The sequence below is a fragment of the Theobroma cacao genome, chromosome 1, assembly GCF_000208745.1.
Source record: "Theobroma cacao cultivar B97-61/B2 chromosome 1, Criollo_cocoa_genome_V2, whole genome shotgun sequence".
Taxonomy (NCBI): Eukaryota; Viridiplantae; Streptophyta; class Magnoliopsida; order Malvales; family Malvaceae; genus Theobroma; species Theobroma cacao.
The window spans coordinates 36536293-36551543 of NC_030850.1; the positions used below are offsets into that span (position 1 = coordinate 36536293).

The following is a 15251-nucleotide window of genomic DNA, read 5'->3' on the forward strand; positions in this document are numbered from 1 at the left end:
CTCTGTATCTAAAATTTCAGTAACACTGTATCACTGAATACTCATTAAAAGTTATTATCAAAATACTTAAAAGTCTTATTAGGCTATAAAACTATATATTATTTAAATAACTGCATATCTAACATTTCGATAATCTTATGTTACCGAATTGTTACATAATGTTACTGGCAAAGAACATATTAGTTTACTCAAATCTCAAGTATATTGGTTTCAATTATCGTTAGGGATCTACTGGAAACCTGCATGACGACCTTGGCTTAAAACGTCATTCTTCGTATATATCTAAATCATTGTTGTCAGTAATCCATAAGATGAGACAAAAGCCTTTTTTGGAAGGAAATGTCTGGATTTTGTGGTGGATGATGGGCTGAGCCCTTGTTTTCACAAGAAGAGCTGTGTTGTCCGACTTTGAATTACGTATTTGAGCTTATGTCAGCCATGAGTTTTCTTGCGAGAGCTTGATCTTATGTCAGCCTTGCATGATGGTATTCTTCATCTTATGTCTTTTCCTTGCTGTCCAGGTTGTCATTTATTTAGCTTAATGATTTTTTTTAATAATATAGTTCATTTTGGCTCTCAGAAGATGTCCTCGATTATGTTCTGCTTTTGGAAAAAAGAAATTAAATCTGTTGTCATTTACTACCATAGGCATATTTTAATCTATTATATTAGCCTTTATTTGGGTTTAAAATGTGTTATTATCATTATTTGTTCAATTAAATTTAGTATTATTATATTTTAAACTGTTTTTGTTAGAATACAAGATTGAAAAATTGAAAATATTAAAAAAAATACAAATAACATGAAAGTATCAATCATATAATTAATAAAATACAGATTTTTTAAATAACACTGATCATTTTATTCATACTTGAAGATGATATAAATATTTATTTAAATTTGTTATCCTAAACAGATCAATTGCAAACTCCAATCAATATTATTTCAACCACAATATCAATCGAAATCAATAACTCAAATAATTCTAGTAACAGAATAAAGAAAATTCATATAGGGAAGAACAACATTTGAATAAAAACCAAATAAATTTCAAAGTTTAAAAAATAAATAACACGTTATTATGATAACAATCACCAGAGAAGTAAAATTCTATGGTACTGAATGGATTCATGGTACAAAGAGAAGGCACATTCTGAATTCGATGTCCGTTCGTCTCTAATGCTTTCTCCTTGTATCTGGACCAACTCTCCATTTCTTGAACAACCACATAATAAAGCGTGCAAACTCCGCAAGAAATAGTATTCCCATCACAATGACCGTTATATATATTTCAGTCATTTTCGTTGGACCTATATAGCTTATAGCGACGACGTAAGTACCAATCATCGAAAACATAGCCAGCCGCAAGCCTGCCCTGAGAGGGAATCCACTGGAGAGGAGAAAGATCATGGCAACTGATGCAATGAAACCAATTGTGTTAAAAACGATAAACACAGAAAAGATTGGAGGGTCGTCACTCATGACAGCCTCTCCAGGCTCCATGGTTCTCTTCTGAACGGTGCTGGCGGTCGGAAGGTTTTTATTATCTGGGTCTGACCAAAAACCACTTGGAGGGCTCAGAATTGCTTGGTATGTGATCGTTGCTATCAGGACTGCCACTACCATTAGTGCATTTTGAGTGTCAGTTGATGATTCCGTAACCTCTTTCATCAGTTCCTTCCATAGGTTCCATGAAGAAGGAGATAGCAATTTTTGCTTCTTGTTAAAGTTTTCTGCTTCGGTTTGAACATGTGCAGGGCCTGTTGTGATATCTCGGGCTTTCACAGCTCCAGCTTGCTGAAATATCTGATGAATCTGAATATCATAACAATCACCTCCACTTTGGAGCAGAAGATCTAGGACATCCTTTGGCGTAAAGCCGCTTGAGTTAATGGCATTTACGTTAACCCCAGAAACAACTGCTTCTTGACCAATTAACAGACCTATAAACTGCAAACGAGTATAAATATTCATAATTTACAACTTCTGGAACGAATACCAACAACGCAATCAGTACAATCTGAATTTTTAGAGTAGCCAAGGAATTAAACAGAATTTAATTAGAATACCATGCTTTGGACTCCACCATGGGCAAAACCAGGATTTAGAAGCGCATCTGCTTGGACTTATACTTCGAATATAATAGATTGAAAAAGATGAAAAACAAATAAATAAGAAAAGATTAAGTAATTAACTAGCAGGAAGAACTGCAAAACTTGCCTCATGTTGTCTGTTGAAGGTTGCCTGATGTAATATGGTGTTCCCATCCTTGTCTTTCCAATTCAAAATTTCCATCATATCTAACCTCCTCATCTCCTCGATCAGTACCCTTGCAGCCTCAATCTGGTTACTCTTCACAGCCAAATGAAGGGCAGTTTCACCAAAAGCAGTCGGTTCTTTAACAGACTCGGGGCAAGCCCCGACCAGTTCCTTAACAACATCAACTCTTCCTTTCAAAGCCGCGCAATGAAGTGGAACCTTACCATCTTTTCCCTTCAAAAGACATATGTCATATCCAACTCTCATAAGCTCTCTTATAATTTCAATGTGCCCTTTTGCCGAAGCGACATGCATGGGGCTAAAACCATTTTCATTTAGCTCCCTTGCGAATGCTGGCTTTCTGCTCACAATTTCTTTTGTGATTTCTGTTTGTCTTGCCAGTGTTGATATGTGTAGAGGATTATCGACAGAGTTTAAGGCATCTCGATCAAGCAGAAATGGATCTTCCCCGAGTAATGAGTGAAATGCAGAAATATGTCCAGAACGAGATGCTTCGAACAATCTTGGTTCCATTTCTACTTGATCTTGTTGCCCTTACCAATGTGACAAAATGTAGTGTGAGCTTTGAGTTTTCTTGGGACATGTTATAGTATATTTAAGGTGATAGAATTCGTCACAGGGAATGGAATTTGATCCTATGTGCATATATACTGGCAAGCAACGCAAGCAAAAGACAAAAGTACTATCTGCTTTTTCCTATTAATTTACCTTTGAAACCTGGAAAGCGGCATAGAAGGTAACTTAGAAGATCTGAAAGATTTGAATGGTCTAAATTCTCCACACTTCACCAAAAGATGGAACAATAACTTAAGATTTTCTTGAGAAAGAATAGAAGCCATGAGGTCTCTTTGGGAGGCTTCAAATTATCTCAGCATTGCAGGATGGCTTTTCCTTTGGAAGCCAAGCCAGGGTTAGTTTTGATTCCATTGTATGAAGCGGCGTCGCTTTCCCTGCCCTCCAGATTCATTGCTTTAGTTGAAGGAATTTCTTTTCACAATATACTTCATTTTGATGCCAAAAGATGTCCTTGATTATGCTTTTCTTTTGCTTAGCAAAAACATACTATGATTTGCTTTTGAACAGAGAAATGAAATCTGCTGTGATTTTACTATAACCATATGTCCTTTTTAATCTATTATATTAGCCTTTATTCGAGTTTAAATCGTGCTCTTGTCTTTATTTCTGCAATTCCATGTTACTCCTTTTTGGTTCATTAGAAGGATCATTTCATTCCGACCATATTTGATGAATAGCTGTTCTAATATTCAATTCATTCATTTATAAAAAAAAAAAAATTATTCTTCAAAGCCTTTAATTTTTAAAATTTTTGAATAATTCAAATATTAACTATTTCACACAGATTACCATTCTTTTTAGGAAATTGTGAGTAATTAATGTTTCACATTTTCAATCTCTATTACAAATAAAAAAACTTAATTATAGTAGTGGTAGTATTAATTGTTAATGTGACTTGCATTATTAGAGAAAATCAAATAGAAAAAAATTGACAAGTAAAAAAAAATACTACCATATTAACTAATGATCTTGGTTCACATTCACACTCTTTTCTTATAATTTATGTATCACGGTTTTACATGAGAGTCATAAATTTCATATCATTATATATTAGAATGAGATTAAATATTTAAATATTTACACTATCTTTAACTTGTAATTTACACGTTGATGTAGATAAATAGTTATTTTAATATTTAATTCATTCTTTTATCAAAACAATTATTGTTGGAAGTCTTTATTCTTTAAACTTTTTAAAATAATTAAAATATTAATTATTTCACACGAAGAAAGATTCTTTTTACAAAATAGTGATTAATTAATGCTTCATAATTTTTTTAGAATCAAATAATGCTCCATATTTATGATCTCTATTACAAATAAAACTAAATTATAATAGTAGTAGTAGTAGTAGTATTGCTTATGTGTATTGCATTATTAGAAACACTCGGAACAAAAAAAAATTGAAAACTAAAAGAAAACACTGACATATTAACTAATGATTTTGATTTAGGGTTCACATTTTCACTTTGTATATTTTTGTTGTTTCAAAGCAGGGGAAAGTAATTTAATAATTTTGAGTGGAATTACTGATAATAAAGTACTCCACAAACACTGGTGGGTTTTCTCTGCTAAGAGAAATTAATTAATCGGACCAATTCTCCACTTTCCCAAAAGTCAGCCAAGGACAACAAAGATTGATTGGCAGTAGCAGCAAGTGGGGAACAGTAAACTCAAGCAAGACCATTGACTTGAGAAACTTAGCCAGCCACAAGCTGTAGGCTGTAAGAAGATGAAACAGATGTTTTCAAGACAGTCGATAAATCTCGAAAATATAATAAAATTCAGTTGTTAATTGCATTTTGAACTAACAAAATCAATTCACTAAGTCTCTCATAGGTTACACTTAGATATTTGTTGATAACTAGTAAGCCTGAAGGTGATTCGGGTCCCCGCCAGGGAAAACACCGGTGATCTTTCACCCTTTTCTGAATACTATGTTGAAGAGCTGAATCAAAAACCGTATTGCAAAAGGCACAGCAGCTGCAGCCATGATGTACCGAAACCTCACGGATTCATGGGGAGTGACAGCGAAAACTGCAGAACCGTAAGTCACCATCATCGAAATTGTGGCAACGATGACTTCGAGATGGAAAGGGAACCTGTAGGTGAGAGAGATGATGACAAGTATCGAGGCGGAAAGAGCCAGAGTGTTTGCAATTAAGAAAACATAGTAGGCTGGTGCCTGAGATGCATAAATAGCTCTGCCTGCAACATGTCCATGCTCGCTATCTTGCCACACCCCACCAGGAGGGCTGACCCCAGCTTGGAAGGTCACGGCAGCTATGAGGGTTGCAACTATTAACATGACGTTCCGGACATCGCTAGGCTTGTCTCTGCCTTCGTCGTACTGGAAATGTTTGTACCAGCTCTTGCCTGTGCTTAGACGGCTAACCATTTTCTTAATCAATGAAAACGATACTGAATTCTACCTCTTCAATTAGTATATAAAGGAACCAAAACGTTGGAATTGAATGAGTCAGTCAACATGGAGATGAAGCTTTTCCACACGGTATACTAGTTTGGAACCAAAAAACAAGCAAATGAAATAAAATAATGAAAAGGACGAGACCGGTTCCCCTCAGGATAAGTTTGGATTTGATGAGCACGAATTCAAACCTCTACTCTTTAAATTAACTAACGAACATGACAGGGACTCATTTCACAATTGACAGCCCACGAAATATCAAGGTGCTTTCGTTTGTTTGGTGGCAAATATTAGAGTAATTAAAGTCTACACATGATGATTCCCCTTATCAAAAAATCTTGGCAGATCTTCCAAGTTATCAAAGGGAAAAGAAGGAAATGAAGCAGAAGGGAATACAAATTTTGGAAAAATGATCAAGGAAATGTTCCCAAGCATGTTACAATTATTCATTTCACGTTGGGTGTAACCCATATTTCCACAGGCATGTGGTTGATGGCGAGCAAGCTTGATACAGTCGTTCCTCCATCGCCTATTCCTTCCTAAACTTATTGAACATCTGAATCAAACACCGAATTGCAAAAGGGACTGCAGCTGCAGCCATGACATAACGAAACTTCACGAACTCACGCGGAGTAACAGCAAAAACCGCGGAAGCATAAGTCACGATCATTGAGATCGTGGCAACGATGACTTCGAGATGGAAGGGGAACCTGTAGGTGAGAGAGATGATGACAAGTACTGAGGCGGAAAGAGCGAGGGTGTTCGAGATCAAGAAAACGTAGAAGGGTACTGTTTGAGATGCATAAATGGCTCTGCCTGCATAATGTCCATTGCCATTATCTTGCCATACCCCACCGGGAGGATTGACCCCAGCTTGGAAGGTCACGGCCGATATGAGGGTGGCAACTATCAGGAGAATATTTCGGACGTCGCTTGGCGAGTCTCTGCCTTCATCATATTGGAAATGTTTGAACCAGCTCTTGCCTGTGCTTCTAAGAGCCATGCTTTTATGCAATCAAACTGAAGAATACTGGAATTTGCTCGTATAAATAGAAACCCCAAGAGTTGGAATTGAATGAGTTTTCAGTCAATACGGCCGTCTTTGTTTACAGCCCAAGAAACAATCAAAATAGCAAGATAAATTTTCTAAGACAAGTTGGGGTTTGATTAGTCTGAACTCTGAATCCAAGCTATAAATCTCTAAAAAATTTACAACGATACGTGGCGTCAACTGGTCATGGATTTGGTAGCCAAGAACTATCAAGGTACTTTCATGGGTCATGACTATTTCCCAGCAGTAGGACAGATTCTTTTTAACCTTTTGAAGATACTAAAAAATTGTTTTGCTCAATTCTTGATGTTCATGCCGTGATAAATTCTGCTTTAAGAAACATGGAAAACTTACTAAAAGAAATCAAACAGGATGTTTCGCTTGGGATGAGAATTTTCTAGGAAACCAACAGGAAAACGGAGAGAAACGTAGACAAGTTTATCACTGTTCTTTGCTTTTCAATTTTCTGGGGTACCGCCAAAGAATAATCAACCTATATTGACCTTCTTTAAATCATTACACTTTATCTTTTTATATTATCGATTCTCTTATGCTTTTTTTTTTTTGAAAATTAGAATCATTTCATTATTAGAACAGGGTAACCCTTTACAAAAAAACAGAGTATTGTGACTAATGCTCAATTGTGTATACATTTCAAGATATAGGAGTTTTCTTTTTTTTAGAACAAACTATAACAATTGGCATATCTTGAAGAGGGTTTTCATAATTTTCCCAAAAAATTGTGGCCGAGACCTCGGATCAACCCCCAATTGCTAGGAAAGACCAACTTGTTGGAGGTCCTCTCCACCAATTCCAAGCCTTGTTCACCCAAGTTGGAAGCCACCGTAAAGCGAATGGTAAAACAAAGGCGACCGTGAGAAGAACAAAGGCAACACCATCTTTTTCTGTCATACCGTAAATTGAAAATCCATAGCTAAACATCATGGAAAGCATTGAAATGAGAAGCTCCCGTTGGAAGGGAAATCCCCCTGTGAGATATATAATGATGCTGAGTGATGCAGCGAGGCCAAAGGAGTTCCAAAACAGAAACAGATAAGATGTTGCCTGAGTGCCTAATAATGCAGAGGCAGCTACTAACGCAGATGTTACTGCCGGTCCAGCCCTTGTCACGTTACCAGATGCTGGATTTGATTGTGAGTCATATTCTAGCAAGCCGGATGGAGGGTTCAGACCCGCCTGGAAAGTGACCGAGGCAATCAATGCAGCCACCACCAGCAGTACATTTCGAGTGTCGCTTGGTGAATCTCTTTCCAGCTGAAACTTGAAATATTTGAACCAATCCTTTAATGGCTCTTCTGCAAGGTCATGCCAGGATTGTTTCTTTTTCGCAATTACCGTGTCATTTTGAAGGATTTTCCTCATTTGGATATCGTTGGGTTCTTCCATGACTATATCTAGTATATCCATTGCTGTCAGACCCTTTGAGTTTGGGGCATTCACTCCTAGCATTCCATTGAAAACATTGTTCTTACCAATAAGCAATTCAAGACTCTACAACATGTATAATTTTATCAGTCAATGCCAACTGTTTTGGCAGAAAAGAAAATTTGCCCAAGAAAAATAATAAGATACTAGATCAGAAACAGATGGAAATTGTTGCAGAAACAGAATCATAAGAGGATAATAGATTAGCTAAAACTGCGAATTGTTACTTACACTGTATTGTCTTCGAGCAGCTGCCAGATGCAAGACAGAGTTCCCATCACGATCCCTGAAATTTATGACCGTTTTCTCTTTCAGATTTTCCAGCCAGTTGACCAAGACGCTGAAAGCAGGGAATTGGTTGTTTTTCACAGCAAGGTGAAGTGCAGTCTCCCCATAGCTGGTCACATCTGTTATACATTTCGGACAAGTCGAAATCAATTCATTTATGATCTCAACTCTTCCCTTTGCAGCAGCATAATGAAGGGCTGTTCTTTGATCCTGGCCTGGCAGACGACAAATCTGGAATTCAGTCTTTAAAAGCTGTCTTACAATATCTATATGCCCTGTAACAACTGCTATATCCAAAGGCCGGTAACCATCCTTGCTCATTTCTCCTGCAAATTCTGGTTTATGTTTCATAATCTGATGCACAAAATCAAGCTGACCAGCCTTAACCGCAACATGTAAAGGTGTCTCTGTGGAACACGACAGGGCAACATCAGTTAGAATCAATGGATTTTTCACAAGCAAATCGTATAGCACCTCAATATTTCCTGTCCGAGCAGCTTCAAACAATCTCTCGTTATCCATTTGAGAATTTGTGAAAAAAATTGTAGAACCTTATCTTGTGGTGTTAGAAATTATTCAAAGTATTTGCCAGGAAATCTGAAGCTGCTTTATAGGAAAACTCCAACCTGTTTCTTAGAGACCACGAAAGAGGAGTTGGTCTACTGTCTACAAATATTATACAATTTTTTTGGTACAACCGTCTTCTTTGACTACTTAATTTATTTCAAGTTTTCTGACTACAGAATCAAGCGTTGAACTTTTTTTTTTTTTGGGGATTTCTTACCATATGTCGCAGTTTTATTATTCAAGGGATGCATTAGTTAGGAATTATGAATAAATTAGTTGATGACTTGATTAATATGATGATTCCTTCGTTTTGCTTTCATGAAATAACCATTCTTTGTCCTTTACAATTTTTTCTCGTGTAATACTGAAACCTGCAGATAAGGCAAGAAACTAAATAGACTATTGGGAATTCAAGCCTTTTGTTACCAGGTGGTGAATTTCTACGTGATCCGGAAATATTTAGCTCCACTGACTTGACCCCTTCTGCTAAATTCTCTACATTGATCTACAGAAATTAACTGCTTGTAGCAGCTATTGATGCCAGCATTGGCCCTACTCACCAAAAAGTCCAACGCATGACCAGTCAAAATACACTGATTTCTCAGATATCTCAAGATTTGCCTTCTTTCTTTGTTTCTTTTTAAATTAACGGGATACAGAAAACAACAGAAACAATTAAATGAATGGATGTGCACTTATTTGATAAATAAACCAAAATAAACTTGCAAGTTTTTACAAATGAAGAACAAGTTATTATGTTGGCAAGATACAATTACCAGAGGAATGAAATTCTAAACTACTCAATTGATTCATGATACAAGAGAAGCACATTCTAAACTCTATTACCATCGCCTTGTATCTGGAACAACTCCCCATTTCTTCAGCAACCACATGGTAAACCTTGCCAACTCCGCAAGAAATAGAATTCCCATCAAAATGACCACTATGTATATTTCTCTCATTTTGGTTGGACCCATATAGATTACAGCTATCACGTAAGTACCAGTCATTGAAAGTATGGCCAGCCGCAAGCCTGCCCTGAGAGGGAAGCCACTGGTAAGGAGAGAGATCATGCCGAGTGATGCAAAGAAACCAATTGCATTGAAAACAGTGAACACAGCAAAGATTTCAGGGTCACTAGCCATGACAGCCTCTCCAGGCATCGTGGCTCTCTTCTGAACGGTGATGGTCTGAGATTTTCCTTTCTCTGCTGACCAAAAACCACTTGGAGGGCTCAGAATCGCTTGGTATGTGACCGTTGCTATCAGGACTGCCACAACCATTAGTGCATTTTGAGTTTCAGTTGATGATTCCGTAACCTCTTTCATCAGTTCCTTCCATAGGTTCCATGTACAAGAAGATTGCGATATTTGCGTGTTGATAAAGCTTTCTGCTCCGGTTTGGACATTAGCCGGTTCTGTTGTGAGTTCTCGGGCTTTCACAGCTCCAGCTTTCTGAAACATCTGATAAATCTGAATATCATAACAATCACCTCCACTTTGGAGCAAAACATCTAGGACATCCTTTGGTGTAATTCCGCTTGAGTTAATGACGTTTACGTTCATCCCAGAAACAACTGCTTCGTGACCAATTAACAGACCTATAATCTGCAAACGAGTATATATATTCATAATTTACAACTTCAGGAGAGAATACCAATAGCACAATCAGTAAAATCTATTCATTATTAGAATTTTACAGTAGCCAAGGAATAAACAGAATGTAATTAGAATAACGTGTGTTGGACTCCACCATGATTTAGTAGCACATCTGCTTCAACTTATACTTGACATCTTTCCACAATAGGAATGTGGTCGAAGAAATGTTGGTATTTATTAGATTCCCAATTAAATAATGATCTGCATATTGTTCATTAACACCTAGTTTGTCCTTTTCTTCAGCTTCAAACAAATGGTTTCCCTTGGGAGAGTGCTTAAGGCACTCAGCCAGTATCTATGTGCTCTCATCTTTGCTTAACTATGCAGCTTGTAACATTATCTGACAGGCCAATGCCATCTTTATTAAAGGCATTCAGGATTCATTAACAGTCTGATTTCACATGGTGCAGACTTGGCTTTTGAACAGATAGGAGACACCAAGAACAAATGAACGAACATAGTAAATCGAAAAGAAGAGGAATGAATAAATAAGAATAGATGAAGTAAATAACTAGCAGGAAATTGAGCAAAAAAAGAAAATAGCAGGAAGAACTGCACTTGCCTCGTGTTGTCTGTTGAAGGTTGCCTGATGTAATATGGTGTTCCCATCCTTGTCTTTCCAATTCAAAATTTCCATCATATCTAACCTTCGCATCTCCTCGATCAAAACCCTTGCAGCCTCAATCTGGTTACTCTTCACAGCCAAATGAAGGGCAGTTTCTCCGAAAGCAGTCAGTTCTTTAACAGACTCGGGGCAAGCCCAGACCAGTTCCTTAACAACATCAACTCTGCCTTTCAAAGCCGCGCAATGAAGTGGAACCTTACCATCTTTTCCCTTCAAAAGACATATATCATATCCAACTCTCATGAGCTCTCTTATTATTTCGATGTGCCCATTAGCTGAAGCAACATGCATGGGGCTAAAACCATTCTCATTTAGCTCCCTAGCGAAGGCTGGCTTTCTGCTCACAATTTGCTTCGTGATTTCTGTTTGTCCTGCCAATACCGATATGTGTAGAGGGTTGTCGACAGAGTTTAAGCCAACTCGATCAAGCAGAAACGGATCTTCCTGGAGTAACGAGAGAAATGCAGATATATCCCCAGAACGAGATGCTTCGAACAATCTTGGTTCCATTTCTACTTGATCTTGTTGCCCTTACCAAAACGAAGTATTAGCTCTTAGTTTTTGTTGGGAACATGTTATAGTACATTTCAGATGACAGATTTCGTAATCCTGAAGCTTTCCATGGGAAAACGTGGACTGTTGCCCAGTGAACTGGGAATGGAATTTTGATGACATCGGCATTCTTGCATGCAATGCAAGCAAGAAACAAAGCATTGTTCCCATGCTGTGATCTGTTTTTATTACTATTTAATTTACTTTTGAGACCTGCAAAGCAGCCTAAAAGAAATTTAAAAGAAATTCTGGAAAACAAAGAGTGAGTACAAGCGTGGGTCAAAATTCTCCTCTCCCCTTACTGAAAGATGAAAGAACAACCCTTGGTTTTTACGAGAAAGAATGCAAGAAGCCAAGGACATTAAGGCAGATGTTAAGAAACTGCTGGTTGGGCTGTTTTAAGGCAGGCAGGCTCGAGGCCCTGCTCCAATCCTGCAAATATATGGTCAACCCAGTGTCCAGCACTCATTGGGCCATATCCCCCCATCAAACAAAATAAAGAGTAAGTAAGACTTTGGTTCGGAAATGGAGTGTTTTTTTTTTTTTTGTCCCTTTGGTTTTGTTAATTTATCTTACAAAAAGTTATTACAGATCATGCTAAGCCCGCACCAATAATGGGACTGCCAAGGACCAAGAAGAAAAAATGTCTGAGAGGAGTTCTAAGCCAATCTTACATTATCCACCCACGTGACTCTGTGAGCAGGAAATCCATTCAATCACCTCCTCCAACCAAGGGCTGCTTTCACAGCATTGCTTTCTTTTCTGGCCTCTCTCCCTCTTTGCCCTTCTCTCTCTCTCTCTCTGCCCAACCAATAAATACGGAAAAAGAGAATTCCCACTAATGGTAATACCAGCTAATACCTAACATCCACCACCCCTAAGCCGTCCAAGTCAAAACAGAAAACCACCACCAGAGACAGCCTCTAAAAATAGAAAAAAAAAAATGGCCATGGGAAAAAACCAATCACCTCCCCAACCAGACCCAAAGTCAAGGCTCAGAACCGCACCCCGAGCCCCACCCTGCGCGGTGGGGTTACCCCTAATGCCCACAAAAGAACACGATAAGCATGAATTTTGAGCCAATGGTAGATTAGATCGAAATGGGTGCCATTTAAGTCAGAAGGAAAAACCCGAAAAAGAGAAAGAGAGGTGGACCTCTTTGTCATATAGGCTGGTGCGCAACTTATCACCCCCCACCCCCGCGGCGCACGTTAGCCCCCCCACTCACGCACACCTAAGCGGTGGCCTCATCCATCTAGATCTCAAAATCAGCCGCACACCCCTCCCACCCCCCACCCACTCCCCCCCTTTTAGCCCCCCTCCCCACCCCGTACAACAACCAATCAATATGCCACCAAACCCCACTTTCTCCTCCTCCTCCTCTCCTCCACACCCAACGTTATCTGAATCTCCCACTCCGCAATTATTCCCCTCCCCCTCCCCCTCCCCCTCCCCCTCTTATCTTATTTTCCTTTCCTCTCAGCCCCAAATCCTCTTTGCTAAAGTGCACCGCCTTCCTTATCCATCACCTCACTCTGCTAAATTGCGCCTCCACCACTTTCATCTTTAACCGGCGCGTCCGACATCCTTAAACCTAATCCGAAACCAGAGATATTAGATCATGTCGAACCCATCTTCTCCCTCACCCCAACGGGACCCACCGTCGAATACATCGCCTCCACCACCATCAGAGCTGCCGCTGGCTCTCCCAGCACCGCCAGCAGCCGCGTCCACACCACCGACGGCTGCTACAGTCACACCCAACCCAAGACGGCTTCCACCGCCTTGTTGGTCGCACGATGAAACCGTCGCCTTAATCGACGCGTACCGTGACAAATGGTACACGCTCCGGCGTGGGAACCTCAAGGCGAGCCACTGGCAAGAAGTGGCGGACGCGGTGGCCCGTCGCTGCCCCTTGGCGACGCCTCCTAAAACGGCCGTGCAGTGCCGCCACAAGATGGAGAAGCTCCGGAAGCGGTATCGAACCGAGATCCAGCGGGCTAGATCCATGCCAGTTTCGAGATTTACTTCTTCTTGGGTCCACTTTAAGCGAATGGACGCCATGGAAAAGGGACCCAACGTGAAACCCGATTACAATTCGGATAGCCCAGATGAGGAAAACGATGAAGACGACGAAGATGACCAAGATCACGACTTTTACGAAGATGGGTATAAAAACGGAAGCGTTAATACGAGAAGTGTACAAAAGTTGTACCGGAATGGGATTGGAAACAGCGGTGGAAGCGTCAGCGGTAGTGGCGGCGCTGGTGGTAGTAGCGGTGGGTTTAGGATTAGGATTCCTACTGGAGTTAGTATAGCACAACCAGGGCCAAGATATTACGGGAAACTGGATCAGAAATATGGTGCAAGCCCTAATTCTAACCCTAACCCGAACGCGAATCCTCACCCTAATAAGGGTAATTTTAGTGTTTCGGGGTCCGGGTCGGGTTATGGGACTAGGGTTTTAAGGGGTTTTGAGGAGACACCAGGGAAAACGGCGGCGTCAGGGAAGAGGGAGAGAGATGCGGTGGCGGAGATGGTGACAGCCATAAAGGTATTGGGAGACGGGTTTGTGAGGATGGAGCAGATGAAGATGGAGATGGCGAGGGAAATAGAGACGATGAGGATGGAGATGGAGATGAAGAGAACCGAGATGATATTGGAGTCCCAGCAGAGGATTGTTGAGGCTTTCGCCAAGGCAGTTTCGGAGAGGAAGAAGAAGCCCAAAAGAATGCCCTCACCGGAGTCTTGAGACCAATTACTTGCAATAGGGGCAAAAAGGTTGTTCTCTTTGATCTTTTGAATACGGATGTGTAACTTAGTTGGTGGAATGTTTAGCGTTTAGTTCGGTTTTTATGTTTCCTTTTGTTAATTCTTGTGTGATAGGACTACGTGCAACCTGATCTGCTCTAGTTTTTTCCTTTTTGCTTTTCGACTAATGTAGCTTTACTGTCATAACTTTGCAAGTAGTAGTAGAGAAATTTGTAGTGTTGTGATTGTGATCTTTATTTAGGCATAGGAAAACATTGTTGGTTTGGTTTCAGATTGTCTCTTTGTCAGTGCTCTTTTGCGCCTGTGTCTGATGGTGAAAGGATACTTACTTTGTGAAGAATGTGTAGATTGCTATATTTTTATACTGGTTGGTCTTTATAATCAGGTTCATTCATTTGTTTCTGTGCTCGGCCATGAAGAAGAAATCGTGGGCAATTTTGCAGATGGCATGGAAACTTTTACTTTAGGGAGATGGTGTAGGAAGCAGCAAAGGGTATGTGATATAATGTCATTTTGAGATTGTACTAGATGAGAAAAGCCCTGTCTTTCGGGCGCTTGTATGTTTCAGAACAGTAGGAAAGTAGTTTTTCATCAGTTGCCATCAAGGCCTGGCTTTTCCTTTTGTATGCATAATCCATTCAACAGGTTAAGTGGTAGAGTTGAGAGTAATTGTGGAACAGTTTAGTTTTTCTTTATGGCTGATCTCAAAGTTGGTAGAAGACTCAGGCAGATTGCTTCCGGTTATTAGGTTTCAATTTGCAAAGAGAAGCACTGTATTGTCAGTAGTGTTTATCCTAATCAAACAGTCTTTATGATTGTGCCATTTGCGTGAAATGAGGTTAAGAATAAAGGATATTCTTGAACTAGTTTGGCCATAGCAAGTTCCGTTCTGTCTCACTGCATTGCCCACTTGGACTCAAAGCTCTTGCTAACTGTGTTGCATAACTTACTAGATTTAAGTAAATGAAGGGAAATGCTCCCAGCATTCCTTAGATTACTTACATGTCA

The 15251-nt window shown here is 39.5% G+C and overlaps 5 protein-coding genes across 5 annotated transcripts; 1 reads left to right on the top strand and 4 right to left on the bottom strand.

Annotated features, from left to right (window-relative positions):
• LOC18614522 (serine/threonine-protein phosphatase 6 regulatory ankyrin repeat subunit B) lies at window positions 934-2826 on the bottom strand. The gene is made up of 2 exons (XM_018121612.1): window positions 2221-2826; window positions 934-1950 (listed from the first exon to the last, which is right to left on the bottom strand). Exons 1-2 carry the CDS (start codon window positions 2791-2793, stop codon window positions 1177-1179), a joined length of 1347 nt encoding a protein of 448 aa, XP_017977101.1. The 5' UTR covers window positions 2794-2826; the 3' UTR covers window positions 934-1176.
• On the bottom strand, window positions 4601-5363 carry LOC18614523. Its single transcript, XM_018121596.1, has one exon. The coding sequence runs from the start codon at window positions 5252-5254 to the stop codon at window positions 4775-4777; it is 480 nt and encodes a 159-aa protein (XP_017977085.1). The 5' UTR covers window positions 5255-5363; the 3' UTR covers window positions 4601-4774.
• Window positions 5461-6426, bottom strand: LOC108662270. Its single transcript, XM_018121604.1, has one exon. The coding sequence runs from the start codon at window positions 6285-6287 to the stop codon at window positions 5814-5816; it is 474 nt and encodes a 157-aa protein (XP_017977093.1). The 5' UTR covers window positions 6288-6426; the 3' UTR covers window positions 5461-5813.
• LOC18614524 lies at window positions 6926-11474 on the bottom strand. Its single transcript, XM_007052315.2, has 5 exons — window positions 10857-11474; window positions 9483-10243; window positions 9136-9188; window positions 8013-8620; window positions 6926-7847 (listed from the first exon to the last, which is right to left on the bottom strand). The coding sequence occupies exons 1-5, from the start codon at window positions 11427-11429 to the stop codon at window positions 7095-7097; spliced, it is 2748 nt and encodes a 915-aa protein (XP_007052377.2). The 5' UTR covers window positions 11430-11474; the 3' UTR covers window positions 6926-7094.
• Window positions 12165-15109, top strand: LOC18614526 (trihelix transcription factor ASIL2). The gene is made up of 2 exons (XM_007052317.2): window positions 12165-14252; window positions 14629-15109. Exon 1 carries the CDS (start codon window positions 13093-13095, stop codon window positions 14221-14223), a length of 1131 nt encoding a protein of 376 aa, XP_007052379.1. The 5' UTR covers window positions 12165-13092; the 3' UTR covers window positions 14224-14252; window positions 14629-15109.

Coding starts and splice junctions, on each gene's coding strand:
- LOC18614522 (XM_018121612.1), bottom strand. CDS start 2,793: ATGGAACCAAGATTGTTCGAAGCATCTCGTTCTGGACATATTTCTGCA. Junction 1,951..2,220: donor CCTTCAACAGACAACATGAG/GCAAGTTTTGCA, acceptor ACTCGTTTGCAG/TTTATAGGTCTGTTAATTGG.
- LOC108662270 (XM_018121604.1), bottom strand. CDS start 6,287: ATGGCTCTTAGAAGCACAGGCAAGAGCTGGTTCAAACATTTCCAATAT.
- LOC18614526 (XM_007052317.2), top strand. CDS start 13,093: ATGTCGAACCCATCTTCTCCCTCACCCCAACGGGACCCACCGTCGAAT.
- LOC18614524 (XM_007052315.2), bottom strand. CDS start 11,429: ATGGAACCAAGATTGTTCGAAGCATCTCGTTCTGGGGATATATCTGCA. Junction 10,244..10,856: donor CCTTCAACAGACAACACGAG/GCAAGTGCAGTT, acceptor ACTCGTTTGCAG/ATTATAGGTCTGTTAATTGG. Junction 9,189..9,482: donor GTTCCAGATACAAGGCGATG/GTAATAGAGTTT, acceptor TTTGGTGAGTAG/GGCCAATGCTGGCATCAATA.
- LOC18614523 (XM_018121596.1), bottom strand. CDS start 5,254: ATGGTTAGCCGTCTAAGCACAGGCAAGAGCTGGTACAAACATTTCCAG.